Raw genomic sequence first — 18679 nt, forward strand, 5'->3', positions numbered from 1 at the left:
TATTTAGCCTCAAAAAGACAAAAATGAAATACTCGCTGTCACTGTCCTGAATTTATAATCTCCCAAGAGATGGCAAGAAGAGAGTGAATTACCTCTTAAGTCACAGAGGGCAAGTTGGGGCGAACATCATTCCAGGGTCGTAACTTTCATAGAAAGGGAGTGAGCTCTGCTCTTGAGCCTGTGAGCTGGGGGCCTTAACAGTGTCACCAAGTGGCAGTGCCACTTACAGGGGAGAAGTGACCAGGAGCCACGAGGCCAGTAGGCTTCCTGCAGGCGTGAAGATGCTCTGTAGCTACACTGCCCACACGTGGCTGCCGAGTACTCGAAATATGCTGAGTGCAACTGAGGAACTGGATTTTAAGTTTTGTTTCATGTCTATGAATCTGAATTTAAATAGCTACATGGCTGGTGGCTACTGTACTGGACGGTGCAGCTCCAGACCAAGATCTGCCTGTGTAATCTTGTGTGACCTTCTGCAAGTCACTTCCCTGCCCTGCTCGTCCCCACTTGTGGCCCCCGGTCGAGGCTGGAATGCCCACCTGTCTGGGTAAGGGCCGTGTCTCCATGCCTAGAACGCGTCTGGCATGCGCTAGGTACTCGGTAACAGAAGGATGGCTGGATGGATCAGAATGGGCCCCCAGTCCTGTGTTGAGGGTCCTGTGGCTGGAACCTCCTACTGTCGTGTTGAGAGGAGGACGTGTCCATGGAGGTGGCGACAGAGTGCCAGGCCCACCAGCCCACTGCCAGTCCTGCTCTGCTCTCTCTCCTCTTCGCACGTGGACTCCTTTAATGAACTCCTCTGTTTTGAGTTTGCGCTGGTGAAAAATTACCTTTCCCTCCTTGAACTTTGAGAATTTTTATTGTAGGTACATGTGTGTTTTTCAAAGGTCCCTGGAGGAGTAGTTTTTTGGCTGCACCACGGGGGCCCCAGCAGTGAAAGCACCGAGTCCTAACCACCGCACCACCAGGGAATTCCCTCTAAGCCCTTTTTTCTTCTTTATTATGATTTTTTTTCTAAGCCCTTTTTTAATAGGCATCTCACCTTTATATATTATTTTGTGAGTTGAAGTGAGAAGTGCTCTACCTTATGAGAGTCCCTTACTTTGAGTTATTCACAAAAGACAGCTGCTGTGAGTTATTTTACTGATTTTGATACATGAACTTCCTGGAGAACAAAAACCATGTGTCGGAACCTGTTGTACAATTCTTTTAGTTTCGCTGGTTTCTCTGAATTTAGCAGGCTGGTATTTAGGGCTGGCAAACCTTAATAAGAGCACTCCATCTTTCCCTCCAGTAACCATGGTAAAACTGACTCTTCTTTCTCAGTGCGCGACGGTCTGGAGCCGTCAGGATGCCCAGAGCAAGTCCATGGGCAGCGTGCGGAGAAGCCGCCGGGGGCCACGCCTTCTGAGACGAGGCTCAGAGGCTCTTCCGTGGCCAGCGAGCCCAGAAGCAGGAGCAGCTCGCTCAACTCCACCGACAGCAGCTCCGGGCCGCAGCCGGCTCCCGAGCTGGGCAGGAGCGGCCAGCTCACCTCGAAGAGGTTCAGTGTGATCAGCTCGGAGGACTTCGACCAAGAGCTCATTGTGAAGCCTCTCAAAGTGAAAAAGAAGAAGAGGAAGAAGAAGACAGGTACCATCCACGGCAGAGCACACACGACCTCCTTCCGCCCCCGTGGGGCCTTTTACCAAACTCTCTGGGAAGGCTGCTGCTTGCTGAGTGAGCACTGCCCGTTCGCTGGAAAGCACAGAAAGCGAATGTCTTCCCTCCTCGAAGGACTTTTACTGTGAAATGCGTATACATTATACACACACATAAAGCATTAAACTGTAATGTAACATACCACCCTGCTTAACAGGTCTGGGTGTTACACTTTTCAATATTTAAGTAAAAATTTCAGTTTATTCGTGTACATCATTTATTAGACCAGAGAGTCTATAAACCTGTAGGAAGGTCATGGAAATCTTTAGATGGATCAATTTATGTTTAATGTAGGGTATGTCATCAGATATGGGCTTTTTTTTCTCTTTTCTTTTCTTTTTTTTTTTTCAGGCTGCACTGCATGGCTTTTGCAGGATCGTAGTTCCCCAACCAGGGATTGAACCTGGGCCTTTGGCAGTGGAAGCACCAAGTCCTAAGCACTGGACCGCCAGGGAACTCCCAGATGTGGGATTTAACACTGAGTTTTAAAACATTTTTTACTTCTTGGTGCCTCTTGAGCCTCTCTAGCTAAGATCACTGCGATATTGAAGGAAAATGTTACCAGATCCCTTAGCATTTTAATAATGAAAAGAAATTGGTCTGTGATCCATTTGTTCCTTTGTTTTTCTTAGTTAACGTTTCTTGAAGGAGGCCTCGGAGCCCATCAGTGTGTACAATATTTGCCTCCATTTGAAACATCCCTGCATTGGGGTAATGTGTACTTAAGAGATTTATTCTTCACCATTTAGATATCCTTCATTTAAAATGCTTTTATCTTAAGCCAAAATTTTGTTTTTTAGTTAGTGTTTTACTAGATTCATACCTAATCTTAAACGTTCTTCTTTTAAACAGAAGGTGGAAGCAGGACTACCTGCCCGAGTTCCCTTGAATCGACTCCCTGCTGGGAGTGTCCTGGTGATAGCCCCCAGTCCTTGAACACAGACCTGCTGTCCACGACCTCGAGTTTGGGCAGCATCGTGGATCAGTCCAGCACAGGGTCTCCTGACCAGGAGTGCAGTCTCAGTGGTGAGGCCAACAGTGTCCTGCCAGAATATAGCGACCCCGAAACGTTTAGTGTCTTGGAGGTGCCCTTCCCCGCCCCTGACTCCCTGAATGAAGAAGGTGACGGAAGAACCGAAATCCCACTATGTGACGGCGCAGGCGAGACGCAGCCGCCTAGCGGGGTCTCGAGTTCACCCTGGCATCTGAGGGAGGACGCGGAAGGGAGCGATGACATCGCGGAGCTCGAAGAGGAGCCCTGTCCCGTGAGCGGTGGGCCAAGGAGCACACAGTCACCCTGCCGAGAGCGGGGCAGCTCAGCGGAGGCCCAGGAGGTGGGGGGCATGGAGCCTGCTGAACCCCAGAGCACTTTTCCGGAGGACCCCCTCCAGGGCTCCCCCCTGGTGCCTTCCAGCCTCAGCTGGATTCCCAGTGCTGAGCGGTGGCTTCCAGGGACCAGAGCTGAGGAGCCCAGTGAAGAGCAGGGCTTCCGGAGGCACCTGGGGGCCCCAGGCCACCTCGGCTCGAGTCCCCGGCACGCTGCTGCTGACGACGACACAGGCCAGAAAGCAATGGCTGCTTCCGAATGTGACTTGGGGAGTGCAGGAGGACGACGGCCTCGCCGGGTCTCTGCCTCAGTGGCCAGCGCCCGTGAGCAGCCCTCACGGGACCAGGCGTTGACGTCCAGTGACGAGGAGGACATCTATGCCCACGGGCTGCCCTCTTCATCCTCGGAGACGAGCGTGACAGAGCTGGCAGGGAGCCGCTCCCTGCAGGACCTGCACCCGCCGGGCACAGACGAGCCCGGGCTGCTGAAGTCAGAGGAGGTATGTGCGCTCCTTTCTTAAGGGAAGTCATTGGCGAACTGATTATATTTTTCTGTTTATGCAAAGAAATGATATTCCTACTGTAAAACCTGTATGCCAGAGGTGTTTGGAAGTCTGCCTTTGGGGGATTTCCAGCGCAGGGATCTAGAATGGCTTGGACTCCTGCTGACCTGTCACCCCTGCTCAGTTACCCACTTTACCAACAAAAGCAGCCTCTCCTTGTTGATTCCGGCGGGGCCGGCCCAGCACGGGCAGCTAGTGCTAGTCATCCCAGAGGACGGCTGGATTGGCCTGGGGGCCGCTCCCAGAAACCAGCGGCGAGAGGCCCGTCCACTTGTGGAGGGGAAGGCGCTGCCCCTCAGACAAGCGTCTCGAGGAGCCGTGTCTCCCTGACCTCCAAACAGCGGTGCCAGGGCTCCCCTGCAGGCTGTACAGAAACCAGGTTTCGAGTGTCCAGTTTCCTGGGTCGGGTTCTACCTAGCCTGTGCAATTAAAAGACGATTATTAGCTGTTCTTGGTCATTTTATATAAAAACGTGGCTTTTAAAAAGTGCTTGTTTTCCTTAGCAAGTAATTATTATTTAGATGTATTTGGTTTCAAAACTAACTGTGTGTTGTAACCCTTTCTGCTAAGTGGATGTGAGGTGTGGATTGTGCGTGTGAACTTACAGCCACGTGTGCTTTCCCCAGATGTGCCTCTGGATTCTCTGCGTCCTAATGACGTGTGACATTGGGGCGGCTCTCACCACGTGCCAGCTGCCATGCTAAGCACTTTACAAGTGTAACTCATATACTTCTCGAAGAACAAAACCCACAAACTAGGTGCTCCCGTTTCACAGGAGGAAGTGGAGACTCAGACAGATAAATGGCTTTCACCAGGTCGCCTGGCAAGTGGGGCCAGGGCCCTCTCTCTCGAACCTCTGTGCTGTCTGTCCTACCTCGAAAGTGAAACGTCCTGCTTATTTGTTTTAAGACAGAATGCCCTTTCACTCAGTCTTCCGCGCATTCACCCTTTCGTGAGTGCCTTTGGCTGCCAGACTCTGCGTCGGGCGCTGGGGACGCTGCAGTGCCCGTGACAGGCAGTCGTGGATCTCAAGAGTCCTGGACACGTGTGCAGATCCTCCCAGTTGAGTGGAACTCGGGCGATGGTGATGAGCAAAGTGCAGGAGGGGCGCGGCGCCCACCAACCATGGCAGGAGCCAAGCAGCTGAGCCGAGGGCGTGGACAGTTGGCATTCTAGACCAGAACTTTAGAAAAGTCCTAGGTGAGAGGGCACCTGGTACTTTGAGGACCTCCCCCCAGCCTTCACCGCTCCCCGGCTTGTCCCCCTCCAGAGAGCTGGAAAGCCACATTTTGTTGCGTTGGGGGGTGGGTAAGGCGTGTCCTGGTGAGCCAGGGCCAGATCGAGAGGGGTTGGGTGCCATACTCTGTGAAGCAGTGAACGTCCACGTGTGGGTGATTGTGCAAATACATGGGTTTCTTTTGCAGTTTTGGAAAGCTGTTAAAGTACACACTTTATTTAGCTTTGATTTTTAAAAGAACCCTAACATCTAAACCTTAGTCTACAAGATTCAGTCAGGCAGTGTCTTGGCCAGATTTCCATCAACCACATGATGTGCCATGTGTCCGATGATTGGATCAGCACTTAAAACAATATGGTGAAAGAAACAAAGATAGTGGGAGTGCCATTTCTCCTAACACATCTCTCATGGTTAGCTGTACAAAAAATCAGTTTGCATACAAGTGGGAAGTGAGGTATCCCTGTAGAATAAAACCAGATCCTTTGAATGTAAGCACTAGGTGAGGGAAGAGGTTGTAGTATCTGTGACAGACTGTTTTCCAGGAACGTTATGGGGTCTTTGTAGGGGACAGCCGCTCCCACTTCACAATGTTTCTGTTAGAGCTGGTCGAGAGATAGAGGGCCGACTTAAGTGATTGCACGCTTTTCTTATTGACGACAGTACGACACATGCAGCTGTGTCCTCTGCCGCAGAACTCAGCAGGCTCTGTCCTTGTTAGTTTGCAGAAAGCTGGATGGGTTACTCCGGGCCGGGCTACAGCATTCTCAGCTTGGCGGTCTCCGAGAAGTACATTTGGTGCCTGGACTACAAAGGCGGCCTGTTCTGCAGCGCGTTGCCGGGCGCTGGGCTGCGCTGGCAGAAGTTTGAAGATGCTGTCCAGCAGGTGGCAGTCTCGCCCTCAGGTTCGCCTCCCAGCTCCCTGCTTCTTGCCCCAGGTGTAGAGGCCCGAGCACACAGGAACCAGTCCATTTAGCAGACTTGCCTTTTCCCCGCAGGTTTGAGGGGTTTTCTCCAAAGAACGCGGATTGCTGCATTTGACATCAACTGAAAATACTGTAATTGCAGTTCAGTTTTTGGTTTTTTATTAATTGCAGTGGTAACACATGAACATGTTTTATAAGTTAGACAAATAGCTTCCATTTTTGAGGGTTTTTTTAGAAATATTAACATCCAAATGCCTTATAACAATAAATCTGTTTCTATTTCTTAGTGGTGTTGCTTTAAAACTTATTTATTTATTTATTTTTGGCTACGTCGGGTCTTCGTTGCAGTGCATGGGCTTCTTGCGATGGCTTCTCTTGTTGGGGAGCACAGGCTCTAGGTGCGCGGGCCTCAGTAGTTGTGGCACGTGGGCTCAGTAGTTGTGGCTGGTGCGCTCTAGAGCACAGGCTTAGTAGTTGTGGCGCACAGGCTTAGTTGCCCCGCAGCATGTGGGATCTTCCCGGGCCAGGGCTCAAACCCGTGTCCCCTGCACTGGCAGGCAGATTCTGAACCACTGCGCCACCAGGGAAGTCCCTTAGTGTTGCTTTAAAGCAGCTGAACTAATGAAGATGGGCCCGCGGTTGTGTTGGATAAGTTTGGATCGTTTGGTTTCTTTCTTAGAAGTTACTCTGTAATGAGCTATATATATGCTTTGGGTGAATAATCTACTCCCTGACTGCGAAAAGAAAATGCCTTCCTTCCTTCATGCCATGATCAGGCCATTTTCATGAGCTGGAGCAGACGCTTCCTGGATGAGGTTCTGCCCCCTCATCTATACAGAATAATTTGCTTGTTTGTCACAATGTTGGCCACTTTACCTATTTGGGGGATGGCGAGTGGAACAGAAGTGTGTATGTGTATCGTAGCTGGTTTACTGTTAGGACGTTGGAATGCAAGGCAGACAACACTGAGCCTGTGACCTCCCCTCGCCCTCTGTGCTTTGAGATGGATTTCCTTTAACTCTCCTGGTCTTTGTCACTACGTAAAATACCAGTTTGTTCAGGGTTGTTTTGTTCTATCTCTTTATCTCTTTGAAAAATATTTTTCCTTAGAGACTAAGATGATAGCCTGTCCCATTAGCTGGCTTTATATAATTATGGGTTTTCATTCTTTTCCTCTCATTTACCCTTGGGTCCATCTCCCCAGCCCTTTATAAACTTTGGTTTTTTCCTGATTATATGAATTACTGTGTGTTTCCAAACGATTCAGTCTCACGCTACTCTAGCAGGAGCTCTGTCTCCACCAGGGTTGGTGCTGTGGCTGAGAGGTCCGGCAGGGCCCCGTCCAGCGTGGGCACCCTGGGGGCCGCGGGCTTGGCCGCCGCCTCGCTTCCCACACCTCCCTTGGCACCTCGTGCCAGACCCTCTAGTCCAGCCCTCTGTGCTCTTGGTGACTCTGATGGTTTCTTAGACGCCACCTGCATCTCCATAGACCACCTTCCTGTCTGCCCTTCTCCTTCCCTCCCCTTCTTCTATGTATCACAGTCCCTTTCTCATTGAAAAAAGGGACAGCCCAGCTCAAGTGCTTCCTTTCCATCTGCACCTTATCCATTTGGCTGGTCCAGAATTGACCCACTCCCTTTGAATCCCTGTAGGACTTTCAGACTTTCTCGGGACACTAACTGTGCCTCCCGAAGGTCGTTTAGGGCCCTCACCTGGCACACCTAGCAGTGCTGGTGGTGCCTCTCTGCAGTGTGATGAGTGCCTCTGATGCGTCAGCTCTGTGTGCTGTGTCCTTGATACAGCCTCACCTGCAGCCTTCCTAGCAGCCTGTACGGGGCAGACGATCCCATTTCACAGATGAGGAAATGAGGCTTGGAGACATGAGCCCCAAGCCACACGGTGGGGGTGGGGTGGCAGGGGTTCAGACCTCGGCGCCGCAGGCTCTTTCCCCATTCGGGGTAGAAGCAAAGGGGGGGGTGTTGTAGAAATCTCTCTTCCCCACAGCACCCAGAATGGACTTTTGGGGGTGAAAATTCTCGGTAGTTATTGGACAGTGAATATAATTTTTATTTCCACAGGAGCCCTTCTCTGGAAGATTGAACAGAAATCTAACCGAGCCTTTGCTTGTGGAAAAGTGACCATCAAGGGGAAGCGTCACTGGTACGAAGCTCTGCCCCAGGCGGTGTTTGTGGCCCTGAGCGATGACACGGCCTGGATCATCAGGACAAATGGGGACCTGTACCTACAGACAGGTAGCTGCAGCCGGCGCCCCAGCACCCGTGGGATCTGGTGTGATTGCGCTTTGGTAGCCACGTGCTTAGAGACAGTGACCAAGAAGCTAGAAGTCAATTTAAATGAAAACACTTCCGGAAAGAGAGTATTTGCTGTTGGAATCTATTAGCAGTTTTCTGCTACTGACTCACATTCAACCCAGGACAAATTTAGGGCAGGAATTAATAGAATTATTTAGCGAGGCACAGAAACAGAATCTTATTCTCCGTACAGCTCACCATTGCGTATCCCTTATCCTGCGATATCAGATCTGAAGAGGAAAGAATAACAGAGAAATGGCATTAGAATCATTTTTCCCTTTAACTTATGGCTGGATTTTTTCAGCCAGGTCAAAGCCCTGCTTCTATACGCTTATTTACACATGGGTCAGGAAAAAACAGTGAGAAATAATTTGCTCTAAATAGGAGTTTATCTCATCCTAGGAAACTGCCCTGAGAGGGGGGACCTTTAGCAGCTGGAAGAGACACAGTGGGACTTGTTTTTTAAAAATAAACTGTAATGAGAGTCAGTGTTTACGTACTGTCAGCAAAATGAGATATGGGTTTCCAAAAGCAATGTGATTCACCAGTATCTGGAAACGATTACGGGGCAGGAGCTCTTTTTCGGATGTCAAGAGGCCATAATAGATTTATGTAAATATCAATCTTTTTTTTTTTTTTTTTTTTTTTTTAAATATTTATTTATTTATTTAGGCTGCACCAGGTCTTAGTTGCTGCGTGCGTGCGGGATCTAGTTCCCCGACCAGGGATTGAACCCAAGCCCCCTGCATTGGGAGCTTGCATTCTTACCCACTGGACCACCAGGGAAGTCCCAATATCAATCTTTTAACCATTTAATATTGCTGATTCCAAGAAAAGGTTTGTTTTTTTTTTTAAATAGATTTATTTAATTTATTTATTGGCTGCATTGGGTCTTCATTGCTGTGCGCAGGTTTTCTCTAGTTGTGGCGAGTGGGGTCTACTCTTGGTTGGGATGTGAGGGCTTCTCATTGTTGCAGAGTACAGGCTCTAGGCGTGCAGGCTTCAGTAGTTGTGGCTCATGGGCTCTAGAGCGCAGGCTCAGTAGTTGCAGCGCACGGGCTTAGTTGCTCCGTGGCATGTGGGATCTTCCCGAACCAGGGCTCGAACCCGTGTCCCCTGTGTTGGCAGGTGGATTCTTAACCACTGCACCGCCAGGGAAGCCCCCCAAGAGAAGGTTTTAATCTCTGTTATGAACTGTCAGCCAGGGATGATTCTCTGAGATTTTTTTTTTTAACATCTTTTATTAGAGTATAATTGCTTTACAATGGTGTGTTAATTTCTGCTTTATTACAGAGTGACTCAGCTATACATATACATACGTCCCCATATCTCCTCCCTCTTGTGTCTCCCTCCCAGCCTCCCTATCCCACCCCTATAGGTGGTCACCAAGCACTGAGCTGATCTCCCTGTGCTATGCCGCTGCTTCCCACTAGCTATCTGTATTACATTTGGTTGTGTATATATGTCCATGCCACTCTCACTTTGTCCCAGCTTACGCTTTCCCCTCCCCACATCCTCAGGTCCATTCTCTATGTCTGCATCTTTATTCCTGTCTTGCCCCTAGGTTCTTCAGAACCTTTTGGTTTTTTTTTTAGATTACCTATATATGTGTTAGCATATGGTATTTGTTTTTCTCCATCTGACTTCACTCTGTATGACAATCCCTAGGTCCATCCACCTCACTACAAATAACTCAGTTTAGTTTCTTTTTAAGGCTGAGTAATATTCCATTGTATATATGTGCCACATCTTCTTTATCCATTCATCCAATGATGGACACTTAGGTTGCTTCCATGTCCTGGCTATTGTAAATAGAGCTGCAATGAACATTGTGGTACATGACTGTTTCTGAGTTATGGTTTTCTCAGGGTATATGCCCAGTAGTGGGATTGCTGGGTCATATGGTAGTTCTATTTTTAGTTTTTTAAGGAACCTCCATACTGTTCTCCATAGTGGCTGTATCAATTTGCATTCCCACCAACAGTGCAAGAGGGTTCCCTTTTCTCCACACCCTCTCCAGCATTTATTGTTTGTAGATTTTTTGATGATGGCCATTCTGACTGGTGTGAGGTGATACCTCGTTGTAGTTTTGATTTGCATTTCTCTAATGATTAGTGATGTTGAGCATCCTTTCATGTGTTTGTTGGCAGTCTGTATATCTTTGGAGAAATGTCTGTTTAGGTATTCTGCCCATTTTTGGATTGGGTTGTTTGTTTTTTTGGTATTGAGCTGCATGGGCTGCTTGTAGATTTTGGAGATTAATCCTTTGTCAGTTGCTTCGTTTGCAAATATTCGATTCTCTGAGATTGAAAGCCCTTGAACATCTGGCTCGCTCTCAGATGTGGGAGAGCCGGCATCCTAGCAGCTCCTGCTTGAGCCCAGAGGGCAGCCTGGCCAGCTCTGGGCCACATGCCGGCCCTGGTCTCTCCAGCCTGGTTCCTATGTCTCCCTTGAAAGTGAAAAATAGCTGGAAAAGCATACGCATGTCCAACTTCCAGTGGCATCTGAGTTTCGTTCCTGCTGGGGAAACAGGGTGCTTCTGGCCTGGGGCTGAGGAGGGCCTTAGGAGTCACCTGGGCAGTGGTTGCAGACAAGCTCAAACCACCCAGAGCTACTGGCTTAGAGTCTCCAGGGTTGGCCTGAAGGTTTGCAGTGTAAGAAGTCCAGGAGGTGATTCCTACCTAGCTGAGTTTGAGGAAATGCAGCCCAAGGGCTGTGATACCGTAGGGTGCTGTGGTGATGGGGCAGGGAGCATGCTGAGTTCTCGAGCCCTGACTGCAGGCTGAGGCTGCGGAATAATACGGGGCTTTAGGTAACAGCTGTTGTGCCAGCTCCCTTACGAGTGGCCTTGAAGCTCATTAGACAGAGATTGCAAAGAGGCGGGGGAAGAGCCTTAGATGGGGAGTCGGGGACCCTGAGCTCTGGCCCTCACCTTCCATCTAGGAATTTCGGGGTTTTCATTTTAGTAGCGGAAACACCGCGTACCACATACAAAGCAGGCGGAGGGGAACCACCCTGTTGGAGGTGCTCTGCAGAGGATGCCTGGAGCCCTCAGATCCCTGTGGGTCCAGGGGCAGCTGAGGCTCCGAGGGGCGTGGCCACAGAAGACGTCCCTAGGTACTGGCTCCTCTCGGTCTGGGCCCTCCTGGCTCCGGAGCTGGCTGCTCTCCTGCACTGGGCTTTCACGTTCTTTCGGAACATTTTTAGCTACTTTGGGACACCAGAGGATTCAGAATTGTTATTCCTCCAGTTTTCAAAGAGCATCTGAAAACAGTTCAGATGGATATTATATTTAAGCACAATCTATTTTATGTTGACTAGACCTTGAAAAGAGAAAGTACTTATTATGAAAGGATATAGCAAAATACCAAAAAAGAAAAATAAGCAAACAGAATGAAAATGAGGTGTGAAGTCCTGATTGTGTGTCTTTGGGGGCTTCCTGTCCTTCTCCCCGGCAGGTCTCAGCGTGGATCGCCCCTGTGCCAGAGCCGTAAAGGTTGACTGTCCATACCCACTGTCCCAGGTCGCAGCCCGAAACAGCGTGGTGTGGGCCCTGACGGAGCAGAGGGTCCTCCTGTACCGGGAGGGTGTAAGCAGCTTCTGTCCCGAAGGGGAGCGCTGGAAATGTGACATCGTCAGGTATCGGGGGAGGAGCAGACACATTTTCAGCGTCCTGTCTGTCCCACTGTCTGTTCTTTGTCAACTTGACTCTTCTTAAGGGACCCATGTGAGCCTCTCCTGGGCAGAGCTGGTTCCCTGAAGGTTTCCACGGTCATGGTGTTCTCTGGGATTGCCAGAGCCAGTTTCAGCAGCCTGACCTTGAAGACACTCTGTGCCTCCTCCTGACTGGCAGACTGGACATTGGGTCAGAGCTCAGTTTTAAAAATGTTACTGCCCTCATGTGTAATCTCAAGCCCCACACGGTCACGAGTCTCTCGTGATGGTCTTTCTAGAGAACTGCCCAGTGTCAGATAGTTTCTGTTTAGAGTCTCAGATGACTTAAGGCCAAATATTTTTCTTTATTATCCTCCTAGTCAGTTGAAGTTAATCTCTGAATTGCAGTTTATTTGGTTACTTTCTACCAGTCAAAATTTTAATTAAAGAGTTACTGTCAGATCATTTTGCTGGTGTGAAATTATCAGTAGTCTTTAGAAAAATTAGATTAGGATATTCTCGGTTTGAATTGAGCAACCCAGTAAATATGAGTGAGCACCTGTTGTGAGCACTGAGTGAACGTGACCTTGCCCAGCCCTCGAAGAGCTCCCCATCTGGGGCAACCAACGCCAGTTAGTGTAGATGGTCCCAAGCCGGAGAGGGACGCGCAGCACCGAGGACGCCTCGGCTCCCCCTGCAGAGGTCAGGCAGGCACCGTGCAGAGTGGACCCGCAGCTCAGCCTCGAAGCTGGTGGGGACGTCACCAGCTGGGTGGGAGGAGGGCGTTGCCCGCAGAGTGGGCAGCGTCTGCCAGGCTGCAGCTGCCCAGCACAGCCTGGCACGCTGCGGAGTTTCTGTTCGCTTAATTGGTGAAGGTAGGGGTGGGGAGATGGGCCACTCGGGGCCTGAAACTCCTCATGAGCCTGCTCTCTTCTTCCCTGGGTTAGTTTCCCTTAAGAGCTCCCCCTACTGTCCTGGGCCTTCAGGGATTCTTCAGACACCCCCTCGCTTCGGAACAGTATATATCGCACAGTCGTTTAACTCGAAACTCAAGCTTCCTTCTTCGGAACTTGTCTCTTGTCCCACACTGAGCCCCCCAGGACGCTTGATGCCGGCGTCCTAGACGCGCTGGGGGCCATGAATGCGGGTGCTGACTCCACGCTCTCTTCCTCATTTCCAGTGAAAGGCAGGCTTTGGAACCTGTCTGTATCACTCTCGGGGACCAACAGACCCTGTGGGCCCTGGACATCCGAGGACACCTGTGGTTCAGAACTGGCGTCGTTTCCAAGAAGCCCCAAGGGGACGACGACCACTGGTGGCAAGTAGGTGTTGAGCTTTCGGGCCACGTGCCTGGGTGCCTCCCTGAGTCGGGGGCTCTGCTCTCCCTCTTACAGCCCCTCTCTTTTCCCTAGAGATTGGGGGCTTGGAGTAAATAAACGGTGTTCGCTTTTACTATTGGATGAGTTAGACTTTGCTGTATTTGAGCACACTAGAAATATCAGGGCACAACAAGGCTCTCCTGTATTTAATATCCTATGATGAACCATAATGGAAAAGAATATTAAAAGAGAAAGAATGTATACATATGTATACCTGAATCACTTTGCTGTACAGCAGTAACTAACACAGCATTGTAAATCAACTATACTTCAATGTAAAAAAAAAGAATTATCAGGGATTTCATCACAGGACGTAACTTGTGAAGCTCTTTTTGCTTAAATATGTAGGCTTTGTTTATTTATTTTTTAATTTTGGTGTTATTTAGAAATTTGTCATTATATGCCAAATAAATCCATTGATAGCCATTTGAAGACCTAGATAATAATAATGATTAATTCTGGAGGAATGTACTAAGAAGAAGAGAGATTAGACAATAGATGTGAAAAACCCAACCCACAATTAAAATTCACTATCTCTGCTTGTACAAAAGGCCTCGTAAGTAAATGGTATTTCAGCGAAGAAAGGGGAATTTTCCTACATGCCCCCAGAAAAGTAAACACTTTGAGAAATAGTAAGGTAGGGGCTTCCCTGGTGGCACAGTGGTTAAGAATCCACCTGCCAATACAGGGGACATGGGTTCGAGCCCTGGCCCGGGAAGATCCCACATGCCGCCGAACAACTAAGCCTGTGCGCCACAACTACTGAGCCTGCGCTCTAGAGCCCGCGAGCCACAACTACTGAGCCTGCGCTCTAGAGCCCACGAGCCACAACTACTGAGCCTGCGCTCTAGAGCCTGCAAGCCACAACTACTGACTGCACGTGTCACAACTACTGAGCCCGTGCACCACAACTACTGAGCCTGCGCTCTAGAGCCCGCGAGCCACAACTACTGAGCCTGCACTCTAGAGCCCGTGACCCATAACTACTGAGCCTGCACTCTAGAGCTTGCGACCCACAACTACTGAAGCCTGCACGCCTAGAGCCTGTGAGCCACAACTACTGAGCCTGCGCTCTAGAGCCCGCGAGCCACAGCTACTGAGCCTGCACGCCTAGAGCCCGTGTTCCACAACAAGAGAAGCCACTGCAGTGAGAAGCCCGCACACCACAACCAAGAGTAGCCCTTTGCAGCCAGTTAAGCCGACTGTGCTCTTTTCCCCATGGGGGCCCGGTGCGCAGTGGCTGCAAACAGCAGCCTCCTCGGTAGTGTGTGCGGCCTGTTGCCTGTGTGGGCTGCCCTAAGGGACCCTGGAGACAGCCCTTTCCAGTGGACATTCATGACTGACGTGCTGTCCCCAATCCAGGCTCCAGACAGGTATGCATGGTGCCTTTGGAAAGCCCCAGGGCACAGTGGCCAGGGTCCACATTGGCCAGGTCATAATGTCCATCCCCACCAAGCTGCAGAACAAGGAGCATGTGATTGAGGCCCTCCACAGGGCCAAGTTCAAGTTCCCTGGCCGCCAGAAGATCCACATCTCCAAGAAGTGGGGATTTACTAAGTTTAATGCAGATGAATTTGAAAACATGGTGGCAGAAAAGTGGCTCATCCCATATGGCTGTGGGGTCAAGTACATCCCTAATCGTGGCCCCCTGGACAAATGGCGGGCCCTGCACTCGTGAGAGGCTTGGCACTGTCCCCTCCCTACCCATGCCCACCAATAAACCCTACTTGCTTGTCAAAAAGGGTAGCCCTGCTCACCGCAACTAGAGAAAGCCTGCGCGCAACAACGAAGACCCAGTGCAGCCGAAAATAAATAAATAAAATTAACAAAAAGAAATTTTTTTTAAAAAAAAGAAAGAAGTAGTAAGGTATAATCAAGCTAACTTTTGCCCTTTTGGTACCATTCAGTGTAAACGTAGCGCCCGTGGTTCCCCAGCGTGGCAGGGAAGGCTGTGCTGGCGTCGGCGGCTGTGGGGTACACAGCAGCTCTTGAGTGTTCTGTCTCCATTGATTGGTTCAGGTGTTATTGTCGCCTTAGACTTGCCTCATCGAGGGCAGGTCTTCCAGTGGCCACTCTCAGGTCTTTCACATGAGGACGTGGAAAAGTAAGTTGTGTTTGCTCTTTGATGAGTATGTGTGTATATACACAGTCTCTAATTTAATATGCCAGGTACTATTTGAAAAGTTATACAATTGATTCAAAAGTATCCTCCCTGCATTTGTAACCATATTATATGGTTTTTTACACACACACACACACACACACACGTGTAGCGTATGTACTAAATTCTGTCTTTAAGTAACCTAAAGAAAACTAGTTATCATTTTATCATAATATTCAGAACATTGTCTTCAGAGAAATTTGACAGAATCATCTCTGAGGTGTTTGGAAGCAGAGTTATTTTATTTACTATAAGATTGATTTCTCTGTAGCGCTAGAGCCAGCGTTATGTTTGGCTGTTAAACCTTCCTTTTCTTTTTGGTACTTTGCATCCTGCTTGTCTGCCAGTGCTGGGTGCTGGGACTGAGCCTGTCACAGACTTTCTGTGTGGCCTGGCGTCATACACCCCGAGGGAGGGCAGAGCTCCTGGGCCATCACACGGCAGCGTGGCACTGGTCCCCAGGGACCTGCCCAGCGTCCTGTGGGCTCTGATGGAGTCCGCCTAGCCGGGCTGGCAGGTGCTCTGCTCTTCAAGAGAAGCAGGGCCGCGGGCTCCGCAGCAGGGCCGCGGGGTTGACGTGCTGACACCGTTTGCTTAAGCCTCAGTGCAGGCAGAAGCTCACAGTCAGTGCAGCCCTTTCACAGAAAAGAAGGGCCGCATCGCACATGCACTACGGTGCTGGGTTTTATGACAGTGTCCTTTCTGTGTGTTTTGTTCATTACATGTTAAGTTCCCTATCCTAAGTGGTGTCGCTTTCACCCAGCACTTGGCTGTGCGTGACCTGGGAGTGTGGCCTGCATGGGGCTGTCCTAGGCGTAGGGCAGTGACGTTCTCTGTAACCCAACCCGGCAGGGCAGAAGTACGTGGAAAGTCCCGCAGAGTCAGAGAGCTTTCTAACAGCCGGAGCTGGCCGGCAAGGGAGAGGCTTCCTTAGAGGGCAGCACCCTGGAGAAAGATCTCTTGCAGGAATGTGAGAGAAGCATGTCTCGAATCTGAGCCCAGGTGCAATCTGCACGTCCAGGACAGGTCCTGTCTGTGCTGTCCTTCTGGCCTGATTAGTAACAGGCCCAGTTAGGGCATGAATTGCTTCTTTTTAAGCCCGTATTATGATCCTAAGTATTGTACACTTGTCCATTAGAAATTCCTAAATTTTAAAAACAAAATAATCCTTTCTCACTGATTAGAATAAAAGACTTATAGGGTGCGAGGGGGTGATAATCATAAAAATAATACGTGCTCTTTGTAACAGGTGCATGTAATAGAAAAGTGTATAAAATAAAAGGTGAACATTTTCTTACATCCCTCTGAGTCCACCCCTCAGAAGTAATCACAATCAGCAGTGGGGGGTGTCCTGCCACACTCCTCTCCAGTCCTCACACAAATGTGCACGTGGGTGTCTGGGTGTTTGACGGGTGGGGTCGGGCCCTTACCTGTCAGGCAGCGAGCATACAGAAGGCGCTTGTAGCTGCGCTGAGACAGGGTGTCTGCCCGTCTCCCCTCCAGGCGAGCATCACAGACTATGTGGTGTTTGACCAGTGCAGCTTGTTCCAGACCATAATCCATGCCACGCACTCGGTGGCCACAGCGGCGCAGGTGCCTGTTGAGAAGGTGGCGGATAAACTGCGCATGGCGTTGTGGTCTCAGCAGCTCCAGTGCCAGCCGAGCCTTCTAGGGGTCAACAGCAGCGGCGTCTGGATCTCCTCGGGCAAGAATGAAATCCACGTCTCTAGAGGAAGTCTCATTGGTGGGTGAATCACTTCATTTCCACGCCGGCTTGATAGGCAGCTCCTCTTTAGAGGCAGCATTTAAGGAAAAGCCTTATGATCTCAAGTGGAAAAGATAATTTAGTGCCAGTGGTATGAAGTGTCTGGAATGGAGGCATTCCCTCTGCTTTCTATCAGTTCCCTCCTTTTAGTCTGTCATTCCTACGACTTGGATACCAGTGTCTGGATGGTGTGCGATCAGTTTCCATTAGGAACCGATTAGGCTATAAGAAGAGCACGTGGAGCTCATTTTTATGTTAATAATTGCCAGCTAAATGAAAAAATCCTCCCATTCCTAAAGAGCCTAGTAGAAAAAATTACCACACTGTTGAAAATGCAAGGCTCTGGCCCGATCTGTAAACGTAGGTGTAAATCCACATTTACCCACTGGGGCTTCATTTCTGTGAGTGAACCCTGCTTTGTGAATTTTCTCCAGCTCTTCTCCCCCTGCGTGGCCTCCCCCGACCCTGGGCTGGACGGTGCTCTGCTTGTCGGGCTGGCTTTTGCAGTGCTGGCTTGGGTCTCCTACTTTGAGGACAGTCTAGAACCAGCTGTAAGGGGTTTTGAAGACCAGATGGTCTAGAACTAAAGTTCTGAAGTATGTATGTTTTTTCTTTCTTCTTTCTTTAACATACTCTTCCCATTATTCTTTCTAGGCGCTTACTGGAATAATGTTGTTCCCCGGGGGACAGCTTCTGCCACAAAGTGGGCCTTTGTGTTGGCTTCCACTGCTCCCACAAAGGAAGGTTGGTTGGGGAGTGCAGTGCACAGGTTGGCAGCTGAGCAGTTAAAACTGTGGTCTGACGTGGCCTAGCTGGGGTGGGAGCATGGCCGTGGGGCCCTCAGGGACTGGATGCAGTGGTGTCACAGGCCAGCAGCCCTCGTTGGCTGAGCTGAGGGCCCCCGAAGCTGAATAGGCCTGCCCAGGAGAGAAGGATCTGGTGTGGTGATCTGAGAGGGTATGGAGGCGAGCTGTCCTTCCGAAGGAGGGGAGTGTACAGTGTGACCTCTGAGGCCGGCAGCTGCTGACTTCAGTGACATGTCTCAGGGCCATAGCACAGGGCCAGTAGGCACCAGGCTTCTCTGGGTGCCTGGCCATTTCCCCTGTGAATTCTGTCACCTCCTCACAGGCTGGTTTACAGCCTCTGGCTGGCCTAAGTCCCACTGTCATGCCCCTGGTAGGGCAGACCTCCCAAAGCCCTGACCACAGCTCGGAGTTTGGAGCCAGGAGAGGCAGCGCAGCTACCCCAGGAGATGAGAGCTGGGGCAGTCAGGCGGCCCCAGCGGAGGCCGAAGCCTCCTCCCAGGATCACGCTGAGAGTCAGATGAGAAGATGTCGGGGGTCTCTGCAGTTGGTGAGTTCGAGCTCGTGGTCCCACTAGGATGTGTAGAACTTGGTCAGTACAATAAAATGCTTCCTCGCCAGATCGTTCTGACCGCAGTTGTGCAATAAGTAAGCTCTGCAAACCATAGGTTCTTTCCCAAGCTTGGCACAAATCATTCGGCAGCAAAACCTGATCTGAGCTGATGGGAGGCTCCTTATTGCCTCCGTCTGTCCTGCAGACTGACTGTGACGTGTTTTGTTGCAGGAACGTTGCTGCACTTCTTGCGGGGTGGGGGTGGGGGTCCTGCCTGACTCCCAGGCTGTTCCGTAAACGTA

The 18679-nt window shown here is 50.1% G+C and overlaps 1 protein-coding gene and 1 non-coding gene across 11 annotated transcripts in view; both read left to right on the plus strand.

The window, feature by feature from the left end:
- Window positions 1-18679, plus strand: part of TECPR2 (tectonin beta-propeller repeat containing 2) — a 95327-nt gene that overhangs the window by 39224 nt on the left and 37424 nt on the right. For 8 of the 10 annotated variants that reach the window (XR_004348456.1, XM_032622733.1, XM_032622735.1 and 5 more), the window contains 8 exons: window positions 1327-1632; window positions 2554-3527; window positions 5546-5729; window positions 7829-8002; window positions 11521-11701; window positions 12897-13038; window positions 16760-17000; window positions 17676-17765. Coding sequence is in view for 8 of the 10 variants with exons in the window: in XM_032622733.1 (XP_032478624.1) it covers window positions 1327-1632; window positions 2554-3527; window positions 5546-5729; window positions 7829-8002; window positions 11521-11701; window positions 12897-13038; window positions 16760-17000; window positions 17676-17765 (2292 nt within the window). In the remaining 2 variants the exon portion in view is untranslated. Of the gene's footprint in view, window positions 1-1326; window positions 1633-2553; window positions 3528-5545; window positions 5730-7828; window positions 8003-11520; window positions 11702-12896; window positions 13039-16759; window positions 17001-17675; window positions 17766-18149; window positions 18375-18679 lie in introns of those variants that run through there. The other 2 variants (XR_004348457.1, XM_032622740.1) reach the window with 2 other exon arrangements.
- LOC116750152 lies at window positions 14279-14413 on the plus strand. Its single transcript, XR_004348876.1, has one exon. It is a non-coding gene; the product is annotated as a small nucleolar RNA SNORA70 (small nucleolar RNA).

Source organism: Phocoena sinus, chromosome 2 (genome assembly GCF_008692025.1).
Source record: "Phocoena sinus isolate mPhoSin1 chromosome 2, mPhoSin1.pri, whole genome shotgun sequence".
NCBI classification, from domain to species: Eukaryota; Metazoa; Chordata; class Mammalia; order Artiodactyla; family Phocoenidae; genus Phocoena; species Phocoena sinus.